The 20,454-nt window shown below is 35.9% G+C and overlaps 1 protein-coding gene across 2 annotated transcripts in view; it reads left to right on the forward strand.

The window, feature by feature from the left end:
• RXFP1 (relaxin family peptide receptor 1) overlaps positions 1-20,454 on the forward strand; it is a 203,815-nt gene that overhangs the window by 103,597 nt on the left and 79,764 nt on the right. The window contains exons 1-3 of one of the 2 annotated variants that reach the window (XM_007496177.3): positions 16,435-16,577; positions 17,340-17,474; positions 17,772-17,877. In XM_007496177.3, the coding sequence (XP_007496239.1) occupies positions 17,438-17,474; positions 17,772-17,877 (143 nt within the window). In that variant the 5' untranslated portion in view covers positions 16,435-16,577; positions 17,340-17,437. Of the gene's footprint in view, positions 1-11,737; positions 11,837-16,434; positions 16,578-17,339; positions 17,475-17,771; positions 17,878-20,454 lie in introns of those variants that run through there. The other variant, XM_007496175.3, reaches the window with a different exon arrangement.

Here is a 20,454-nt window from a genome sequence, read left to right on the forward strand (position 1 = left end):
GGGTGAGGATTCCATGTCAGACATGTAGATCCCATGCCAGGAGATTCTCTCTCCTGAGAGTCAGATGAAGTGAAGCCAACATTTCTATTCCTGTAACTAATGAAGAAGTAGTCTGACACGGATAAGGTGAAGCTGAGGAAAATCTCAGGCCACCAAGCTGCTTCTGAACATGCAGGACAACCGTTCTAACACTCTTATGTCTTCTTTCTCTCACATTTTAAAAAATGTTTATTTTTTGTTGGTTGGTTATATTAAACCATAAAGCATAAAATATATATAAAAAAGCATCGCCTGGCAAATATGTGTGTGTGTGTATTTTTAAGTTATCTCTTTCTTGCTTCTGTTTGTCAGTTTTTCCTCTGGAGGTAGATATTCCCAAGCTATTCTTCCAATATTAATTTATAACTGTATATAATCTTCTCTTGGTTCTTCCCATTTTGGTCCTCATAATTTCACACAGGGCTTTCTCATTCCTTATAACTCAGTCATATTCCATCACAACCATATGCCATAACTTGTTCAACCATTCCCCAATGGACGGATATCCCCTCAATTTCCAGTTCTTTTCCACCATAAAGAGGGCTGTATAAATATTCTGGAACATATAGATTCTTTTCCTTTTTCCTGATCTCTTTGGGAAACAGAACCAAAAGTGAGTGCTGGGTCTAAAAGTGTACAGTTTTATAACTTTCTGGGAATGACTCCAAATTGCTCTCACATTTTTTAGGAAGAAAAATACTGCAAATTCTCATTTTCTCTTTCTTTTTCTTACAACTTTCTGGACTCCTCATGAGCCCTCCATAACATGGTGCCAAATACGTTTCAAACACATTTCATCAATAAAGTTCCCCACCACTCTCCTCATCACTGTCCCATCCTAATATGGCACAATGTTTAGTTGATGACAATCCATCTGCCAAATTTTTTTAAACACCTCTAGTGTGCCAGGCACTGGACATGCTTTTTCCGTAATTCATACCTAGAATATATTTTCTCCCTTTGCCTACCTGCCTCTTAACACCCCCACCATCACCACAACTGCCTAGGAGGCTCTGCTCAAGCACCATCCCCTACAGGGGTTCTTTTTTATCCCCTTTTCCCCCTACACATCTCACCCCCATTTGCCTGGCATACAGTAAGAACTTAAGCAATATCTTTTCATTGAACATTCTTTTCTGGTGCCTATTTTGCATTTCCTATTTCTTTAATTCAATTCTGATTCAATATTTTTATCCTCAGACCTCAGCCCAGCGCCTGGCACACTAGAGATGTTTAAAAAAATTTAGTAGGTGGATTGTCATCAACTTAGTAGAATGACCAGATACCATTTGAACTATAGGTAATATTGAACTTTTATTATAGCTTATATGCTTTATTACATGATAATCTTATACTTAAGCAAAATTTTCATTATATTAAAAATAATTAAAATATTAAAAAATAAAAACTGTTGTTTAAAAGTCTTTAAAGCATATAGAACTAATTAAATGTACAATTACTAGTAGATTAAAAACAGATAAACAAAAATGAGGTTAAAATATGAAATATTTATATTTGAGAAATTATACATTGATCTTCTATGATAATACAATATTTATCATTAAATATCATATAGTAATTAACCATAGAAGTCAAGGGTATATTGGAGCCAACTCAAACTGGCTCATGAGGTCCATTTATTAAATTGTCAATGTGAGTATTTGCCCCTTAGAAATCAGCCAGTGCCACAAACTAGGATTTGATTTATTGTGATATAGATTGTCTGACTTTTAAAAGTGATGAGAAAAATATTAATAATACAGATTAAACCTAAAAGTGTGTCAGTCATTTTGGGGGAGCCATTTACCAGCTCATCACAGACAGAAGTATTGAGGCATTAACCAAATATAGGTCTTGGCAAAGACTCTTTAATATAAAAAGGGTTGTATTAAAACATACCCCAAAAAATAAATTTAAAATTAATCATTTAAAATGAACCTAAAGAATAATAAACTGGAGGAATTCCATGTGAACTGGAATGACCTCCAGAGTGAAAGAAGCAGAACCAGGAAAACATTGTATACAGTGACTGATACATTGTAGCATGATCGAAAATAATGGACTTCTCTATTAGCAGCAAAGCAATGATCCAGGACAATTCTGAGGGACTTGTGAGAAAGATGCTATCCACATCCAGAGAAAGAACTGTGGGAGCAGAAATGCAAAAGGAAAGCATATGATTGATCAGGTGGTTTGATGGAGATATGACTGGGGGTGTAGACTATAAACAATCACTCTAGTGTAAATATCAATAATATGGAAATAGGTCTTGATCAATGACACATGTAAAACCCAGTGGAATTGTATGTCAGCTACTGAAGGGGCATTGGGGAAGGGCAGGAAAAGAACATTAATCTTGTAATCATGGGAAAATATTCTAAATTAATTAAATAAAATTTAAATAATGAAATAATGAAATAAAATAAAATAAAACGAACCTAAATATTATTTTTAGTTTATTTTATGTCCAAAAGGATAATACATGCAAAGTATTTTACAAATCTTAAGGATTACATAAATGTCAACTACTATTGTCGTTATCATCAGTCCACATTCCAGTTAAGTATTCTTACAGGTCTTTGGGGGCTAAGTTCTAATTTTTTTTCCTCTTTGTTCCCACAATTTTTCATAAACTAAGCATTTACTACATGTTTATTGAATTGAATTGCATCCTTTCTCTTCTTACTTGACACGAATTCCTTGAGAGCAATGACTGTCATTTATTTTCATGGTAGTATTATTGGGGCTTAGTAGAGGCTCGATAAAAGTGGAATTATCTTAAATACATATGATTGTTATTTCCTTCAATAAAAGGTAAGATCCTTTCACCCTAATGCAAATATTAATAATATGGAAATAGGTCTTGATCAATTACACAAGTAAAACTCAATGAAATTGCTCATTCACTAAGGAGAGGGAAAGAACATGACCATGGAAAAATATTCTAAATTAATTAATTAAATAAAAATTTTGATTAAAAATAAAATAAAAAGTAAGATCCTTGAGGACAAAGATTTTTTAAAAGTTTATTTTATAAACAAAAGGATTTATCTTCAGTACTCTGGAATTTTACTTAATCAAAGCTAAAACAAATAATGTACAAACACACACACACACACACACACACACACACAAACTATTCTGAGACTTAGATGAATCCCAAAACCTAACAATATCAGGATATACTTCACCTAGAAAGAATGCAACCCAACCACAAATTTTCAGCATATTCATGTCCATATCCTCTGATACATCTTCTATAGGGGTCTGCCCAAACTGCTAGAAGTCTTCTTCTAAGTTTTTTTTTAATATACTGAACATAATATCATCCCAACTGGCACCATAAAAGCAAAGCCAAAAGAACCTAGAGCAATCCAGCAAGAACATATCTCTCCAGGACTTGAGCTATTTACCTTAAATCTCTTATCCCTTCTATATAATTACTCTATCTTCTCTGTCCAATCACATCTATTCATAAATCATGTCTGATGGCATACATTATAGTAATTATGTTGCAGCCTACTTACACCTACTAGGAATCAATAAGTAATAAACTCAGATCCATCTTCTGTTCCCTTCATGTCTCAGTTTATTCTATGCCTGTGCAGAAATGGGCAGTAACCTAACCCTAACTCTGACCCTAACCCTAACCCCTGCTTATAATTTCATCAAGGAGACTCTCATTATGTGTAGAAGCCATTCTCCTAAAGGCTTTATCAAGAAGAGAAAATAGACACAAGAGTTGATCGTTCCTGATGTGTTCTCAGTCATTTTTTTGGTAGTGGTCCCAGCTGTAATTGTTTTTAAATCTTCATTTCCTTGGGAAATTTTGATAAGTGAGCACATTTTAAATTGTATGCTTCCAGGCCAAATTTCCTTTCTGTGTATTTATTCTCATCCATTCTTCCTGATTTCATCTTCTTTAGTGCCATTTCTACTTCCTTATATAATACATTAAGCACTAGGGTTGTCTAATGTGTGGATTTTGTTGTCCTCTATGAAGAAAAGAGAACATTATAGAAATTATAGTAGATATATTCAAGTTCATTTTTGCTTTCCATCTAGAGTCATCTATAATGTTCTTGGGGCAATCTAGCTTAGTTAAGCCTCTTGGCAATTCACTTTCCCCTCCATTGCTGCTGACTATTTTGTACAGCTCATTATATTCTATCCTTCTCCTCTGTAAAACTTTGCAAATGAGCTTGTACTTTAGATTAATGTTGCCCTTGATTGCCTGGGATGGCTCTCCAATTGGCAAGGGAGATGAAGTACTTGCTGGCTTCTTCTGGGCTTTTTTGGCCTTCTTTTTCCTGACAATTGTTTCAGTTTTTCTAAGTGGTGATATCCAGGGTAAATGTCTTTATTTGTATCTATTTCTTATTTTCCAAGTTTAAAAATTACTTAAATAAGTCACAATGGAATAGTTATATTTGCCCTAAGCATCTTATTTTAATCCCTTCTTCTATTTTGGTATTAATTCTGATTTTTGTTTCTAACTATTTGAGCTCTAATGGCACTCAGCAAATTCTGAAATGATTTCCACATCCATAACCAGTGTTTCCATTAACAGGAGTCTGTTCAAATATACTAAATTTATAAAATTTAATTTAAAAATATATACTAAATTTCATTTCTTTGTGCATTGCTTTTTGGTGCTTACCTTTTCCAATGCTTTCCACCTCCATTCTTGAGGAAAATGTTTATGATACAAAGAAATTAAGTTTCTGAGTAATCTATAAGCCTTATTTTTTATTCCTTAACTCTGAATCATATTTTACTGTCTTCCCTTATGCCAAAATTCACATTGAAGTAATTTAATATCTAAGTATATTTTGACAAAGTTTGGTGGGAGAGGGAAACCAGATTTCCATAGAATGTTTCTCATTTCTTTGAAAAACAAGGTAATCCTACATACATTATTTTATCTTCTATAACAGATCACTATTGCAGAATCTATAAGCCTCTTCATGATATTCTTCTAAACTCTTCTCAAATGATGCAAGTGAAGATTTCATGGTGTCTGATGAAAATGTCTTTGATTTGCCCTTTCAGGGAAAAACCACCAGCTGGCATTCCATTATGTTCACAGGATCATAGATTTAGAGCTACAAGACACCTCTGAGGCCACTGAGGTCTCGCAATTTCCTGTTTCATTAAAAAATAGTTAACATTTAAATGGTGCTTTTAAGGTTTTCAAAGTACATTACATTTATTATCTCATTTGCTCCTCACAACAAATGTGTGGATTAGGTTCTATTTTTATCCCCATTAGGTTAATCACTTGCCCAAGACCAAATAGCTATGAAGTGTCTGAAACAGATTTTGAATTTAGGATTTCCTGACAAGTTCCCACTTTATCCACTGTAAAACCTAGCTGCCCCAAATTATAGGTATAATATGTGTTTGGTGTCTAGGAAAAAATTATATTTAATTTTTATACATAAAATATCAATTCTTAAGTTAGTGTTTTTATAAGGTCTAACTCTATATAATTCTTCACACATGACGGTCAAAGAATTCATCACCAAGAAGTCAACCTGCAGGGGAGGATAAGATCTCTGTACTTAGCAAGGCTTGTTTGATGGAATTTCTGAGAGCTTTCATTCCATTATACCCATGGTTACTTCCACATCACAATGGAAGACTAGAGGACTTTTGTGGAATTACGATTACCTTTATGGGACAAAACTTGATTTTAAAGTTTTCAGGAAGTTTTTCAATAAAGTCAGAATATTCAAAGTATAAATACACTCCAGTAGAAAAGCAAGCCAAAATTTGACTTCTGTTTCAACACTTCATCTGTTATGAGTCACCAGAGGGCAGGAAATGGCTAGCAAATAAAATAGAAAACAATTTTACTTTGAAGAAATTTTAATGCATTTAAATATTTGTGATTTTCTTTTTTATTTCTTAAAATTGGAGAGTTGTACAGTTGTGTTTTAAAGAATAGCTCCTTACCAGTAACTGGTATGAGTGAAAAAATACTGACTGCTTGGCAACCCTACTTTGATATCTCCCCAACAGCATGCCCCATCATAGCCTTTCATGTCCTCCCACAATAAACACACACTCTTTTCAATGTTAAATGGTATCTGTGCTAGCAGCAGAGGCATTTCTTTAAAAAAAAAAAAAACATTATTTTATTTGGTCATTTCCAAACATTATTCATTGGAAACAAAGGTCATTTTCTTTTCCTTCCCCCCCCCCTCCCACCACCTCTCCCATAGCCCACGCGCAATTCCACTGGGTATCACATGTGTCCTTGATTCAAACCCATTTCCATGTTGTTGGTATTTGCATTAGAGTGTTCATTTAGAGTCTCTCCTCAGTCATATCGCCTCCACCCCTGTAGTCAGGCAGTTGCTTTTCAGCGGTGTTTTTACTCCGACAGTTTATCCTCTGCTTGTGGATAGTGTTTTTTAGATCCCTGCAGATTGTTCAGGGACATTGCATCGCCACTAATGGAAAAGTAGCAGAGGCATTTCTAAACAGAACTTTCTTTATCCTTCTTAGGGCAGCCAAAAGTTATAACAGTTAGTTGTTGGCCACTGACTGTAGTAAGAAGAAGGTTGAGTTCCTTCAATCAATCAACAATTAATTATTACAAACTCCTATACTCCAAGCACTATGCTAGGAGCTAGGGATATAAGTATGTACAAAGAATGAAACAATTCCTTTCTTGCAATGAGCTTCCCTTCTCATCAAAGGAGACCACAAGTAAATATAAGAATATACATACAGAGATTGATTCAGAATGAAAAGTACTAGTAGTTGGAAGATCAGGAAGGCTTTATACAAAAAGTTGTGCCTGAACTGCATCTGAAATGAAGAGAGGGACTTTATGGGATAGATATAAGGAGCAAGCACATCCTAGATACTGGAGACAGTGAGTGAAAAAGCCTGGAGGTGGGAGATAAAGTGTTATGAGGAACAGTGAGAAGACCAGTTTGGTTGGATCACAGCATTCCACAGACATATTCAAGTTAAGAGAGATTGGAAAGATAGAATAACACCAGGTTGTGAAGGACTTTAAAAAACAAGTAAAGAATTTTACATTTTATTTTAGAAGGAATAGGAAGCCCCTGGAGTTGGGAAAGCAGAGGAGTTAGCACTCACTCTTCTTTCCTGGCCTCCTTTTCCATCTTTCCTACTTCCTTTGGACATGGAGTAGGAAGACAGCAGTGGTGTTCTGAGGTTGTAGCAGCTGCCCTAATCATTCTGCACCTGGCACAGCTCCAAACAAAAAACTTAAAAGAAAAGGAAAGCCTAACAATAAGTGTTGTCTTTCCATCTTGAATCAGCTTGCTGTATTGTATAGAATGCTGAGTTTGGAGTCCAGAAGACATGAGTTCCAATCCCATCTCAGTTACCTCCTAGCAATGTGCCCATCATCACTTAATTTTGTTGAGCCTCAGACCACTGTCCAAGTCAGGCTGCTAGTTCACAGAAGTTCTTTCATTGAATCCTAACAAAACCCTATAATGTAAGTAAGGAGAGGAGTGATGAGAGCATATACATTCAAAAATCTATAAATAATAAATCTACTATGATATAAATCAAACATATTCTTTGCTTCATTTCCTATAGTTGTACTCTTTTACCTTCACTAGTTCAATTGCCATTTCTTGCAAAGTCACAGACCCCGATTCACTCTTATATAGGCAAGAACATACATTCACCACTTGAAAAGTGGAGAGAATCTCCTTCCTGAATTCTCTCCTTAGACTAGGATAGTAGGGAGAAATGTTAGATAGAGCCAGTGTGCATGACCACCATGCTAGTTATTTTTTAAACCCTTACCTTTTGTCTTAGAATCAATACTAAGTATTGGTTCCAAGGCAGAAGAGTGCCAACAGTTAGGCATTTGAGGTCACACAGCTAGAAAGTATCTGAGGCCACATTTGGTCACAGGAGACCTCCTCTCCTTAGGTCGGGTACTCTATCTCCTGGGCCACCTCACTGCCCTTCCACCACGTTATTTAAAGAAAATTAGTCTAAAGCCATGATCCCTAAACCTTTGTACTGTCAATAGTCTAATAGTGTCTCTTTCTAAAAATTAGCATATGCTATTAATTTGTGTCTATTAATTGGCCTGTCCCTCTTACCTGATTTTGAGGTTCTTGAGAGCAAGAACTATGTCTTGCACTTTTTAGGGTTCCTCCTACCTATTTCCTGGCTTTGGAGTCCATAAGAGATACTCAACAAATATTTGAGCACTGGTTTGGGAACAAAAAAGAGCTGAATTCAAAGCCCGGCTCTTTCCCTTATCATATACGCGATATACTACTTGAGCAAGTAACTATAGACTACAATTTTCTCATTGCAAAATGGGGAAGAGAGAGGGAAAGAGAAGTGCTTGGACTAAATGATCTGTAAAGTCTCATTTAATTCTAAATAATATGATCCTAAGAAGTGGAGGAATAAAAAGATTCCTTTACATCACACCCCTAAATTGATGAAAAATGCCAAGCTGCTTCCAGAGAAAGAAGTGATGGACGGGCAGCCACGCTTGGAAAGGGAATGTCCTAGGTTCAAATATGTCTTTAGACATTTCCTGTCTGTGTGATTCTATCTAGCCCTTACCACTCTTCTGACCTGGAATTTGATTCTAAGACAGAAGATAAGGGTTAAAAAAAAAAAAACGAACACTGACAGATTCTGAACCCAGACCAAAGCATACTTTCATGTTCTATTTTCTTCATTTTTATTTGAGTTTTCTTCCACAAAAGGATTAATATGAAAAATTTTTACACAATTTCACAAATAAAATCGATATCAGATTGCTTACCATCTCAGTGAGCAGGAAAAGGCAGAGAATTCGAGACTCAAAATTTTTATAAAATTTTAAAAATTATTTTTACATGTAATTGAAGGGAAATGAACTATTGTCAGAAACGACTGAATAAGTAAATAAATTGCCCCTTTACACACAAATTACCCTCCTTTCCTTCACCCTTGTTAAATTTATGGAAATGAACACATCCAGTTCTCTCAACTCTGGGACATAAAAAATATGCAGAAAATGCTCTTTTCCTCTTGTTTCTGGAAGAAGCATAGCTTAGTACTCCTTGGACTTCTTTCTCTTTACTTACGGTATGAGACCACTGATTAAGCAATTTCTTAGATATGGAGAAAAGTTTTTCTTTATCCTGCCTGCAATGTTGCCATACACAACCACGACATGCCAGACTAACCAAGGAATAACCTAACTACCACCTACTATCACTTTCTTATTATGTAGGTAATCAGGAGAAGGGAACATACTAATCTGCCATCTATGTGCTCTCTCTAGCCCTGACCAATGACCCAATGAAGCCAAAATAAAAACTGCATCCTTCCCCCATTAGGTATAATCATTACAAGGTTATTTTATCCCCTCTTTTAATGGCATGAAAACATTCCGTTTATGATAGGGAATTAATATTAACCCATGATGCTCTTTAAAAAAATTTAAACCCTTACCTTCTGTCAGTTTCAGTTATAAGACAGAAAAGTGGCAAATGGTAGGAAATAAGGGCTAAATGACATATCCAGGGTCACACAGCTAGGAAGTATTTGAGGCCAGATTTGAATCCAGGTCCACTCAACTCCAAATCTGGCACTTTATCTACTGTTCTTCCTAGGTACCCCTATGATACACTTTTCAAAGTATTCTTACATCTCTCATTTTGTTATATCCTCACAATCTTGGGAACTGGATGGGGCCAATATTATTGTCCCCACTTAACAGATGAAAAAACTGAAGGACAGAAAAATTATGTGACTTCTTTCCAAAGAATGGAGGTTGTCAGACTCATTAGATCATTTATAAAAGTTGCTAAAGTCTAAAATGTTCCTTTCCTTCAGGAATTTCCATATCAAAACTATTACCTGAAGTTTTTAATATTGAAAAAGTTGAGCTGAACTCTCAGAGTTGGATTTTATATAACCTGTGCCTCCCATAAATAGCCCTGAAAGCTACACCAGGGTTCAAGGAATTCTTTGGGTTATCATCTATTGAAATCCATAATTCACAAATCCCCATCCATTATTTATATTTTATCAGACTAAACCAGATCACACACATTCAAAGAAGAAACACAAGGCAGAATGTTGAGTTTTTAATAGAATAGTCACATTAAAATCAGCTTAATAACACAGATTGATTCATGTTATCCTTTCTATCTGATTATATTTAGGTGAGCCTCCACATAGTACATAGCACTATTCTGGGTCTTAGGACTTCTATATAGAATCACATTTCAACCATTTTAAAATGAATAAGCCTAAATTTATACTATTTCATCCTAATTTGTGGCTTTCTTTGTTTATTCAATTATATTTTATTTTCAATTACAAATTCTCTCCCCTTTCCTCACTCTCCTCCACCAATTGAGAAGGGTAAAAGAAAAAAGCATTACAAACACATTTAAACATGCAAAACAAATTTCCGTATTTGGCATATTCCAAGATGGGGAAAAGGAAAGAAAGAAAGAAAGAAAGAAAGAAAGAAAGAAAGAAAGAAAGAGAAAGAAAGAAAGAAAGAAAGAAAGAAAGAAAGAAAGAAAGAAAGAAAGAAAAGAAAGAAAGAAAGAAAGAAAGAAAGAAAGAAAGAAAGAAAGAAAGAAAGAATGAAAGAAAGAAAGAAAGAAAGAAAGAAAAGAAAGAAAGAAAGAAAGAAAGAAAGAAAGAAGAAAGGGAAGAAGGAAGAAAGGAAGAAAGGAAGGAAGGAAGGAAGGAAGGAAGGAAGGAAGGAAGGAAGGAAGGAAGGAAGGAAGGAAGGAAGGAAGGAAGGAAGGAAGGAAGGAAGGAAGGAAGGAAGGAAGGAAGGAAGGAAAGGAAGGAAGGAAGGAAGGAAGGAAGGAAGGAAGGAAGGAAGGAAGGAAGGAAGGAAAGGAAGGAAGGAAGGAAGGAAGGAAGGAAGGAAGGAAGGAAGGAAGGAAGGAAGGAAGGAAGGAAGGAAGGAAGAGAAAGAAATATACTAGAAGAAAGAAAAATATTCTGTATTCTAGGAGTACATAAATTCTCTATCTTGAGGTAGATGGCATGTTTTGTCAAAAATTCCTTGGAACTATGGTTAGTCATTGTATTGATCAGCGTTACTAAGTCTTTCAGAGTTGATAATATTTACAATTATGTTGTTGCTCTGTAAATTGTTCTCTTGGTTCTCCTCACTTCAACTTACATCAGTTCATACAAGTTTTCCCAGTTTTTAAAATCATTTTTGTGATCATTTCTTACAGCCCAATACTATTCCATAGGATTCACATACCATAATTTGTTCACCCACTTGTTGATTGATGGGCATCCCCTCAGTTTCCAGGTTTTTGCCACCACAAAAAGAGCTGCTAAAAATATTTTTGTACATGTAGGTCCTTTTCCTCTTTCTTTGATATCTTTGGGGCATAGACCTAATAGCAATATCACTGGGTCAGAGGATATGTACCATTTCATAGACCCTGGGGCATGGTTCTAAATTTGTTCTCCAGAATGATTGGGCCAGTTCACAGCTCCACCAGTAGTGTGTTAGTGTGCCTATTTTCCCACATCCCCATTTTCTTGCTGTGTATATTTCTGGAAGAAATTGAAAGGTCACCTAAAACAATTCTAATGCTAAAAATAGTTTGACTTCTGGTAAGTGAATAAGGAACCATCTATTTTCCCAGGCATAGCTAGATTTTCTGAACTTTTTTTGAACTTTTTTCTGATTCCTTTTTAGGAGACAACAATGGATGGTCTCAGCAGCTTGATAAATATTTTGCAAACAATTATAAAATGATTTCCCTGTATCCTTTTGAGACAGAAACCTCTGAATGCTGTAAGTAGTCATAGGAATCTACCATCATTATTAATATCATAGAGTCAAGTATGCTTCTTTGGTGAACTTAAGTGTAATGAAAAGCTATTTTGTAAAACATGAGATGTGGATTTTAAAAACTGATGAATTGCAGTCTGTTATTTGAGGTTTCTCTTCCAAAGAATTGCAAAAGAAACTGATAGAGAATGAAAATGAGTGATTCTTTATGCCTTTTACTCTAATAGTGACTAATAAAATGAGGTCATGACAAGGTTTTGTGAAATGGAAAAATGTCCGTCAGGGATGAGCAATGGGGGCACAGTTTTAACTAAGTTGAATGCTTTCATGAACTCTGAAATGAATAAAACAAAGACATGAAGATACTACATGGATTTCAATGTTTGTCCAAGAAAGAAATGTCCTGTAAACTCAGTTACCATTTATGTTATGACAGCATCATGAATCACAATACAACAATGTGTAGAAATATTGCGGATTACAAAGCTCTTGGATTTATATCAGGGCCTTTAGTTATAAACATTTTAATGTTCCTATTATGAATACATATTGGAACCAAAATAACTCATTTTTTCCAAATTTTTGTAATAAAAATAGATGGAATATATACCCAAGAGGTAAAAGTTTGTATTCAGCATTTTAGTTAATGAGTCATTTTTCTTAACATTTTTGACTGTGATGTTATATTCTACTATCACATAAAAGATGTGGATTTTTTTTTACTTAGAATTTTTAGTGTTCACTTTGAGACAAATACCCAAAGCTCTTAAAGGGGTTCCTTTTTTATAACATGTGATGAGAATTGTTCCAGTAATCCACAGAGAAATTCTAACTTTAAGCTAATCTGACATTAAGATGAGCACAAAGTTAAAGAAGAAAATTTGGGGGGAAATTCCAGCGCAAGTCATTTAGTATGGCTTATTTCTTTATATTTATTTAAAGGTTAGAAGCATTTAAACATAAATAACAGATATCTAGAAACTAGGATAAAACACTGAAATTATTAGACAAGCTGCTAATTCCAAAAGCATGCTCCTTTTCATTTTTTACTTTATTATTGTTGTCTCTTTGTTGAGTGACAGTTTTACATCTAAATTGAACTGATGCATAAATAGAAAAACTTAATGGAATGTGTCATATGAAGACTTTAGGTAAAACTTAAATTAAGGTTCCTAATGCATTGTAATAGTAGGGTCATGTTTTCTTATAGGTATATTTCACATTAAACATATGAGTCTTGCTTTTGACCATTTGGGAGCTAGAAGAAAAGAAATTCTGATGTTTACTTCAATATTTAAAGTGTCATGGGTATGCATAGTCCTTTCATTGATGCAGATCACAACCCCTCTATGACTCACTTGAGTCTTGGAAAGTTTCTCTGGCTAAAAATAAATTACCCTACAGACAACCTGGTATTGAGCCTCTCCAAGGTCATTTGATATTTTGAATGACAGATATCATCACTAGTAGGTAGATGCTTTCCAGTTTGATAGGACTTATCCTCTGGCGTAACCTTAAAAAAACAGGGTCACCTCTGTGCCATTGTGAGTCATCAGAGCAAGACTTTAGTAGAGTAGAGCATTTCAATAGCTATTTTAAATTGATTGGCATCCACACCTTGATCTCTAGAATTTTATCTTGCCTCTACCACTCTACATAAAAGGCCTGATTTTCTAAAGATGTATCCTAAATTTCAACATCCTAATGTAAAGACTCTGATTTGGAATGCCCTGACCAATTTACCAAACTTAAAGGTTGAGGCCATTGTCCTGATCTTGAAGACACCTAAATGAAGTGAATAGACAAGCCCATTGAGAAGACTGAGTACAACTCCTAAAGAGGGCATGAAGGAGTAAATTAGGCAACTTAACTTTCTTTCAAAAGGCCCCAAGACATTCTCTGGCCTCTGCTTATCTCTGCTCTCTTTTGTACTGGCTCTGAGTAAGTATCAGATCTACAATAACCATAACAGTGCAAATTCTTTAGTGTCATGAGACAGTCATTTAAGGAGGGAACCCATTTGTGTCATATAAAGTAAATACCATCTATCATCTCAATGTGATGAAAACAGGGCTATACAGAAAGCCTTAGCCCTTAACCTTGTTGGGCTTCATAGCCTCTACGTTACACTGGACCAGACTCCCCCTATATCTGCCATCCTTAAAAAGGATCCTTCTGTCATTTCTAGGCTTCCAAAGAAGATGTTGGGTTTCAAGTCAAAGAAAATCAGGGCTCTGTCACTTACTACCTATGTGGCCTTAGGCAAGTTTCTTTGTCTCACTCAGACTCAATAAAATGAAGTGGCAGATAATTTTAGGGTCCCTCCAAGATCTGAGAGCACATATGGTTCACAAAAGCCAAAAGATTTTTTAAAAAGCCAAAAAATAAATGACTTCATTTTATCACATTATTTATATAAAGGAACGGTATTAAGAAGTCCCAACACCAACACCAGGAACTAGCTATGCCTAATTCCTGAAGGATATCTAAAGGACCTTGTTTGCTGTGTGGAACTGACTAACTAGGCAAGATGGTTAAAGATCCAGCATAAACATAAACTCTGTTTCCTCCACTTCCACTTGAAGGATGGCAATTTCTTCTCTTAGCACTTTTTTCACAATTATTTAGAGAGAGAAGAATAAGATCATCAGTAAGTGACTCCTACACAAGGGTGTGCTAGCAAATGTTTAACAACCAATATAGACAGATGGACAGACAGACAGATAAACAGATAGAGAAAGAGATGGAAAGAGAGAGAGAGAGAGAGAGAGAGAGAGAGAGAAAGAGAGAGAGAAAGAGAGAGAGAGAGAGAGAGAGAGAGAGAGAGAGAGAGAGAGAGAGAGAGAGAGAGAGAGAGAGAGAGAGATTCAAGGCACACTTTTTAGTTTAATCTACATTACTAATTTCTCCATCACTCATAAATCTGGACAATCAGCAAAGCAATAACTCAAGCTCCAATTTGTAGCACTTTCCAATTTCTGAGGTGTAAATGCCCACTGAAAATTTAACAATTGGTTCTCCCAAGCCAAAACAAACACACTCCCATACACCACTACTCCTGTTTTTCAGGTCTGACTAAAAGTAGTACTAGCTTGTATTGCCCGCCATGGTCAAAGACACATTTACTTTAGAGTCTGTTTTTCACCATTTTCTTTAATTTTCAACTTAAAATTTTTCAACTATGAAATCTGAAATTTAGTTATTTGTTACACAGGTTTTAAACTAAAATTTATTTAGCCATTAAAGGATAAACATAAGAATATATGCTTTTAAGATTCCTATTTTCTCAATTATAGTGGTGCCCTACCTACTCTGAAACTCTTGAAAAGATTTGAGCTTTGCCACATTGGATTTGGGTTTTTTTGGACTAGACTTGAGTTTCACTGATACAGGAAATTTATTTAACCATTGTAGATCATGAATTGCTCTACAATCTTAGAGAGATGCCTCAAGTACTGAGTAATTAAATCACATTCCCAAAGTGACACACAGCCAGTATGAGTCAGAACTAGAAATTTGAACCCAGATATTCTTAACTTTGACCAACTCTCTTTATCATCTATACAGAAGACCTTAACCTGGAGTTTATGGACCTCCATTTCATGTAGTCCACGAACACAAATGGAAAAAAATTATATGATTTCCAATGAGTTCTAACTGAAATTTAACTTTTCCTTCAATTATCTTAAAACATTATTCTGAGAAGTCTTTGGGCTTCACCAGGCTGACCACCAAAGAAGTCCAGGTTACAAAAAGGTGCCATTTTGCTTCTCATGGGACAGATGTTGCTGTTGTTGAATTGTTTCAGTTGTACCTGACTCTTCATGATTCCATTTGGGGTTTTCGTGGCAAATATACTGGAGTAGTTTGCTGTTTCCTTCTCCAGTTCATTTTACAGATGAGGAACTGAAGCAAGCAGAGTAAAGTGACTTGCCCAGGGTCATGCAGCTATTAATCTATTAATTGTCTAGAACCAGATTTGAACTCAGGAAGATGTCTTCCTGATTCCAAACCTAATACTTATCCACTGTGCCACCTAGTTGCCTTTACTTTTTTTTTTTGGAGGGGAGAGTATTGGTGGGCAGAGAGTTTGTTTTGTTACAAATGTGAAAAGCAAAATATAATAGGATCTATTTCTAAAACTCCTCATAATTACAGAATTGGGTAGACTGTGAGTCAAATTACATCTCTACAACTTATAACTAAGGCAGACATTCAGACTTTCTCTAATGCTAGACTATAAAGGGCTTCCACTGCCTTTATTATTTGTCAAGTGTAATTTGTCTGGAATGCAAACTAAGATTTCACTTTGTTTCATTTGGACTTCCATAGCCAGATGTCTCAAACAATTTCATTGAAAAGCTCTTGGCAACTTTGTCATGCTCTGGAGTGGATGCTCCCAGCATCAGGACACAGAGCCAAAACTCTCCTGAGAAGTTATCCCATCAGTGCTCCAGAAAGAGTTGTGGGAGCTGGCTTGCTAATAAGCCCAATAAGAGTAAGAGGACAAGCAAAGGAACTCTGATGATCCTTCTTCTCACTCAGGGTGGACATTGGCCAGTAAAGAGAGAATCAGACTGGCTACTACAGTCATCTCATGATGTCACAAAGGAATGAAAATTCTATTAAATAGCTGTGTGCTTCATCAATCACATTATTAAAATTGCTAACTCTATGAGCACAGTGGAACTAGCTCTGATTCTGGAGTCTGAGGACCTCCATTCAAAATCCTACCATGAATGAGGTGTAATATTGGGCAAGTCAGTTAACCCTGGGCTTTAGTATCTTCACTTGTAAAATGGGGGGAAGGAGGGAGTTGACTAAATGGCTTCTGAGGTGGCTTCTGTGTCTAGAACTATGAAGCTGACATGTAGATGTTTTTTTTTTTCCTGCAAGCCTCAAAAAAGTGTTGAAAAGGGTCTTTATGGGATTATATTCTAGCCCAGAAATAGTCTGTTGAGCCCTAAGGATACTTCCAAAAAATGTTCTTAAAGAACTGAAGGAAATGCTAGATTTCATTAAGAAGTTAGTGAAAGTAAAGATCTATTTTTCCAGTTCAAGTTCATAGATTCCCCTAAAAATCTACTCCCAGATTAAAAATGCCCTCTGTCCCCAACTAGCAAAATTAAAAGCAAAAATCCCTTCCTTTCACTCTTTTCTCTTTCTTCCCACCCTTCCCCACAAGCAAGTGGAACTAAGAAAGCCTATAACAGTGAATTGGTCATTTTTTTTTGTCCTTAGAGAAGTCACAGGGAGGGCTCAAAAAATTCATCAGAGAAATTCTCCAGAGGCAAATAACTTCTTCTGCAATCTAGATGGTACATTACCAAATCATCTGAAAAATTCCTGAACTCTCCTGAGAAATTTTGCAGCAAAAAGTTGTGTGATCACATGTTTAATGAATTTTCTTTTCTTCTATTTCCCTCACTAGTTCATAAAAGATTATGTAGTATTCTATTAAAGGCAATGACTATGCCACTACTCATAATACTTTCTTCTTGAATAGCTTCAGCGTTAAAGTGGACCTCAAAGTGCATCACAGAGGAACAAGCCAGCTTTGGAAATAGCTACTTCTCTAGGGCAAAGGACAGCAAGTTCTAAAGAATGCTGATTTCCTTCATTTTGCTGGGAGTAAAGGAGGGTAGGTTGGTTAAAATAAGTGTGGGCTGGTAATCTGATGTACATATTTACAAGACTGCATTAAGCCCCATCATTTCAGTTCATCGATGGGTGAATTATTCTTAACAATATCTAACATCCAAGGAGAAATAAATCAAATGAGAATTTCGGAACCTTAATTTAAAGCCTTACCTAACTGTCCTCAGCATGTAATATGCTGTGGTACTAAGTAATTTTCTCGTAGTTTCTCTCTTCCCCTTTCTATCTTGCTGTTCATCCCTCACCTTCTGCTATCCCTCTTCCCACCCTCTTTATTCAGTGGTTGAATCTGTGCCAGTGAAATGTCTATGCCAAGGTCTAGAGCTTGACTGTGATGAAGCCAACTTACGTGCTGTCCCATCTGTATCTTCAAATGTGACTATGATGTAAGTAGAGCAGAATATCCTCATCTACCAGCTTTCAATTACTCCCAGAGAGAACACATCACAGAGTCTCGTAATTAATAATAGCATTCTGTCTTTAATATCACAAATTACATCCCTGGTCATTAGAGAATATACTTTGAGTGATAATAAATTGATTATTTTCCTATGAAGTCAATGATAAAAAAGAAATAAAAGGAGCTAAGATCTCAACATCTAAGTTAATTTACTGATCTACTCCTACTGCTGAATCAGATTGAGCCCCATCTGTTTAAAATGGTAATGCTGACAACAGAACATTTTATATCTCATTGAAAACGGTGGAACCTGCCTCAGCAAACAGCTTTTAGACTAGGGGTATAGAAGGAAGCTTAAGTTTTCTTTTTTAATTTAATTTTATATATTCAATGAACAAAAATTTTGTGTGATTTTACAAGAAAAAAATTTGTGGAACACAGCAGGGAGGAGCTAGTGAAGCCATGCAAAGCAATAATTCTGCCATCTTCCCAGCTAGTCCCCCAGTGCCTTTCATGGGAAATGTTATTCTATGGATCAGGTATCAAAATATTTCTAAGCCACCAACAGTTTGTACAGCTGGTCCTGGCCTGGGAAAATAAAAATAAAGTAATACAGTAGATCTAGGATCTAAAGAAGGCTCCTTTTCTGTGTTCTCACTAAAGTAATAGATAGCACTTTCTGAGCTCAGAAGGAAAAATTGAACTTCCTTCACATTCTTCTCCCCCAGGAAGCAGAAACAACCAGAAAGAGAGAAAAAGAATGAGAAAATATGTATGTGTGTGAGAGAGAGAGAGAGAGAGAGAGACAGAGAGAGACAGAGAGATAGACAGAGAGACAGAGAGACAGAGAGGAGACAGAGATAGAGACAGAGAGACAGAGAGAGGGAGACAGAGAGAGAGACAGAGAGACAGAGAGACAGAGAGAGAGAGAGAGAGAGAGAGAGAGAGAGAGAGAGAGAGAGACAGAGAGACAGAGAGAGAGACAGAGAGACAGAGACAGAGAGAGAGAGAGAGAGAGAGAGAGAGAGAGAGAGAGAGAGAGAGAGAGAGAGAGAGCACTACAGATTTTATTCAAATTTAAGAGAAAAATGTTATTGTTGATGAGAGGTTTTAGGAAATAAATTACTATATATACTTTCTCCCCCTATTTTAGCTTCCTTTTGTGTTGTCTTCCCCCATGAAACTGTAAGTTCCTTAAGGGCAGGAACTTTTTGTATTTCTATCCCTAGCATTTAGCACAGTGCATGGCCCACAGCAGTGTTTGGTTTATTGACTATAAAACCCCAAATTAAAGGCAGCTGGTAGAGCACAATGCTATTAAGCCTGTGTTATTCTTTATAATCTCTCTCCTTTGCAACAACCTGAAAGCACAGAATGACATTCAAAATCTGTCATATTCTGCCTAGCTCATCTGCTTGAACCCCAAAAGGAACAGAAAGGCTTCCATAAAGGGATTTCATTAATCTAGTAAACCAGTGAAATGGGGAGTTGGGTCACAAAAAAGTAAATTACTCGACTAGCAAGTTAATAGTAAAACGGGAATTAGTGATATTCGATCTGATGGCACCTTAATAGACAACATTTTTTCACTTTGGTGAACAATGCAACCAAATACACCTGTCAGTTACCTAACTGATGACACCAACCTTGATATGGTGACAAAAATTGGATCTGGAAATTCTGATCATTCTAGTAGAATTAATTCCCAGCCTATTCAGCATGCCTATGTAAAAAAAAATAGGGTGGTCATTTGTGAACCCAGGAACTAATCAGTCTCAAGTTGCATAATTCTAATGCTGAGGTACATGGAATTATTGTTCAGTTATTTGTATTTCCTGATTTATGCCTTAGTGAGTAAAAGAAAGGTAAGATAACTAGCCAATTAAGGGAATTTAAAAAATAAGTTAGACAATAGTAGGCTTCCTAATTGATTGAAAGTGAACCTGGGATTAGAAAAATGGACCAATGAGTTCAGTCCAGACAGCTGAGCTAGTCAAATACTAAATTTAGATATAAAGTGTTCTGAAAGTACATGCCATTTGCATCTGATGTCATGGAAGATGGTCCTCTGGAGGGAGATAACCATGTTCTGCTCTTAGGGCTTAGAAACTTTAATAGAGAAGTTTAAAAAGTTTAAGGTCACCTTGTCTGGGACCAGGTAGGTTTCTTTTACATGCATTTCTAATTTTTTTTCCCTGGTCTATCATTTCTGAATGTATATGTTCTCATTTCTCTTCTTACCCCCCAAAATATACAAAATTAACTCATGACCTAGAGCATTGTTAATTAGAGCATAGAAGGGAAAGAGCAAAGTGAGTCCTAGGACAAGAGAAAGACCTGGCAGCAGATGTAACAACAAAGAAAAATACACTGGTAATTAGATCTCAGTGCAATAAAGCTAAATTCAATGTTCAAGCCAGGAAAGTCCAGAAGGCTTAGTATTCCAAGTCAAGAGTCCAAGAATCAATGTTATCATAAAGGGTATAAGAAGAAAGAGTTGGGGATGGGGGAGGGAAATCCCTGTACTAGTTCCAAGAGGAACTGGCATCCTGGAGAAGCTCAC

Source organism: Monodelphis domestica, chromosome 6, assembly GCF_027887165.1.
Source record: "Monodelphis domestica isolate mMonDom1 chromosome 6, mMonDom1.pri, whole genome shotgun sequence".
In the NCBI taxonomy this organism is placed as follows: Eukaryota; Metazoa; Chordata; class Mammalia; order Didelphimorphia; family Didelphidae; genus Monodelphis; species Monodelphis domestica.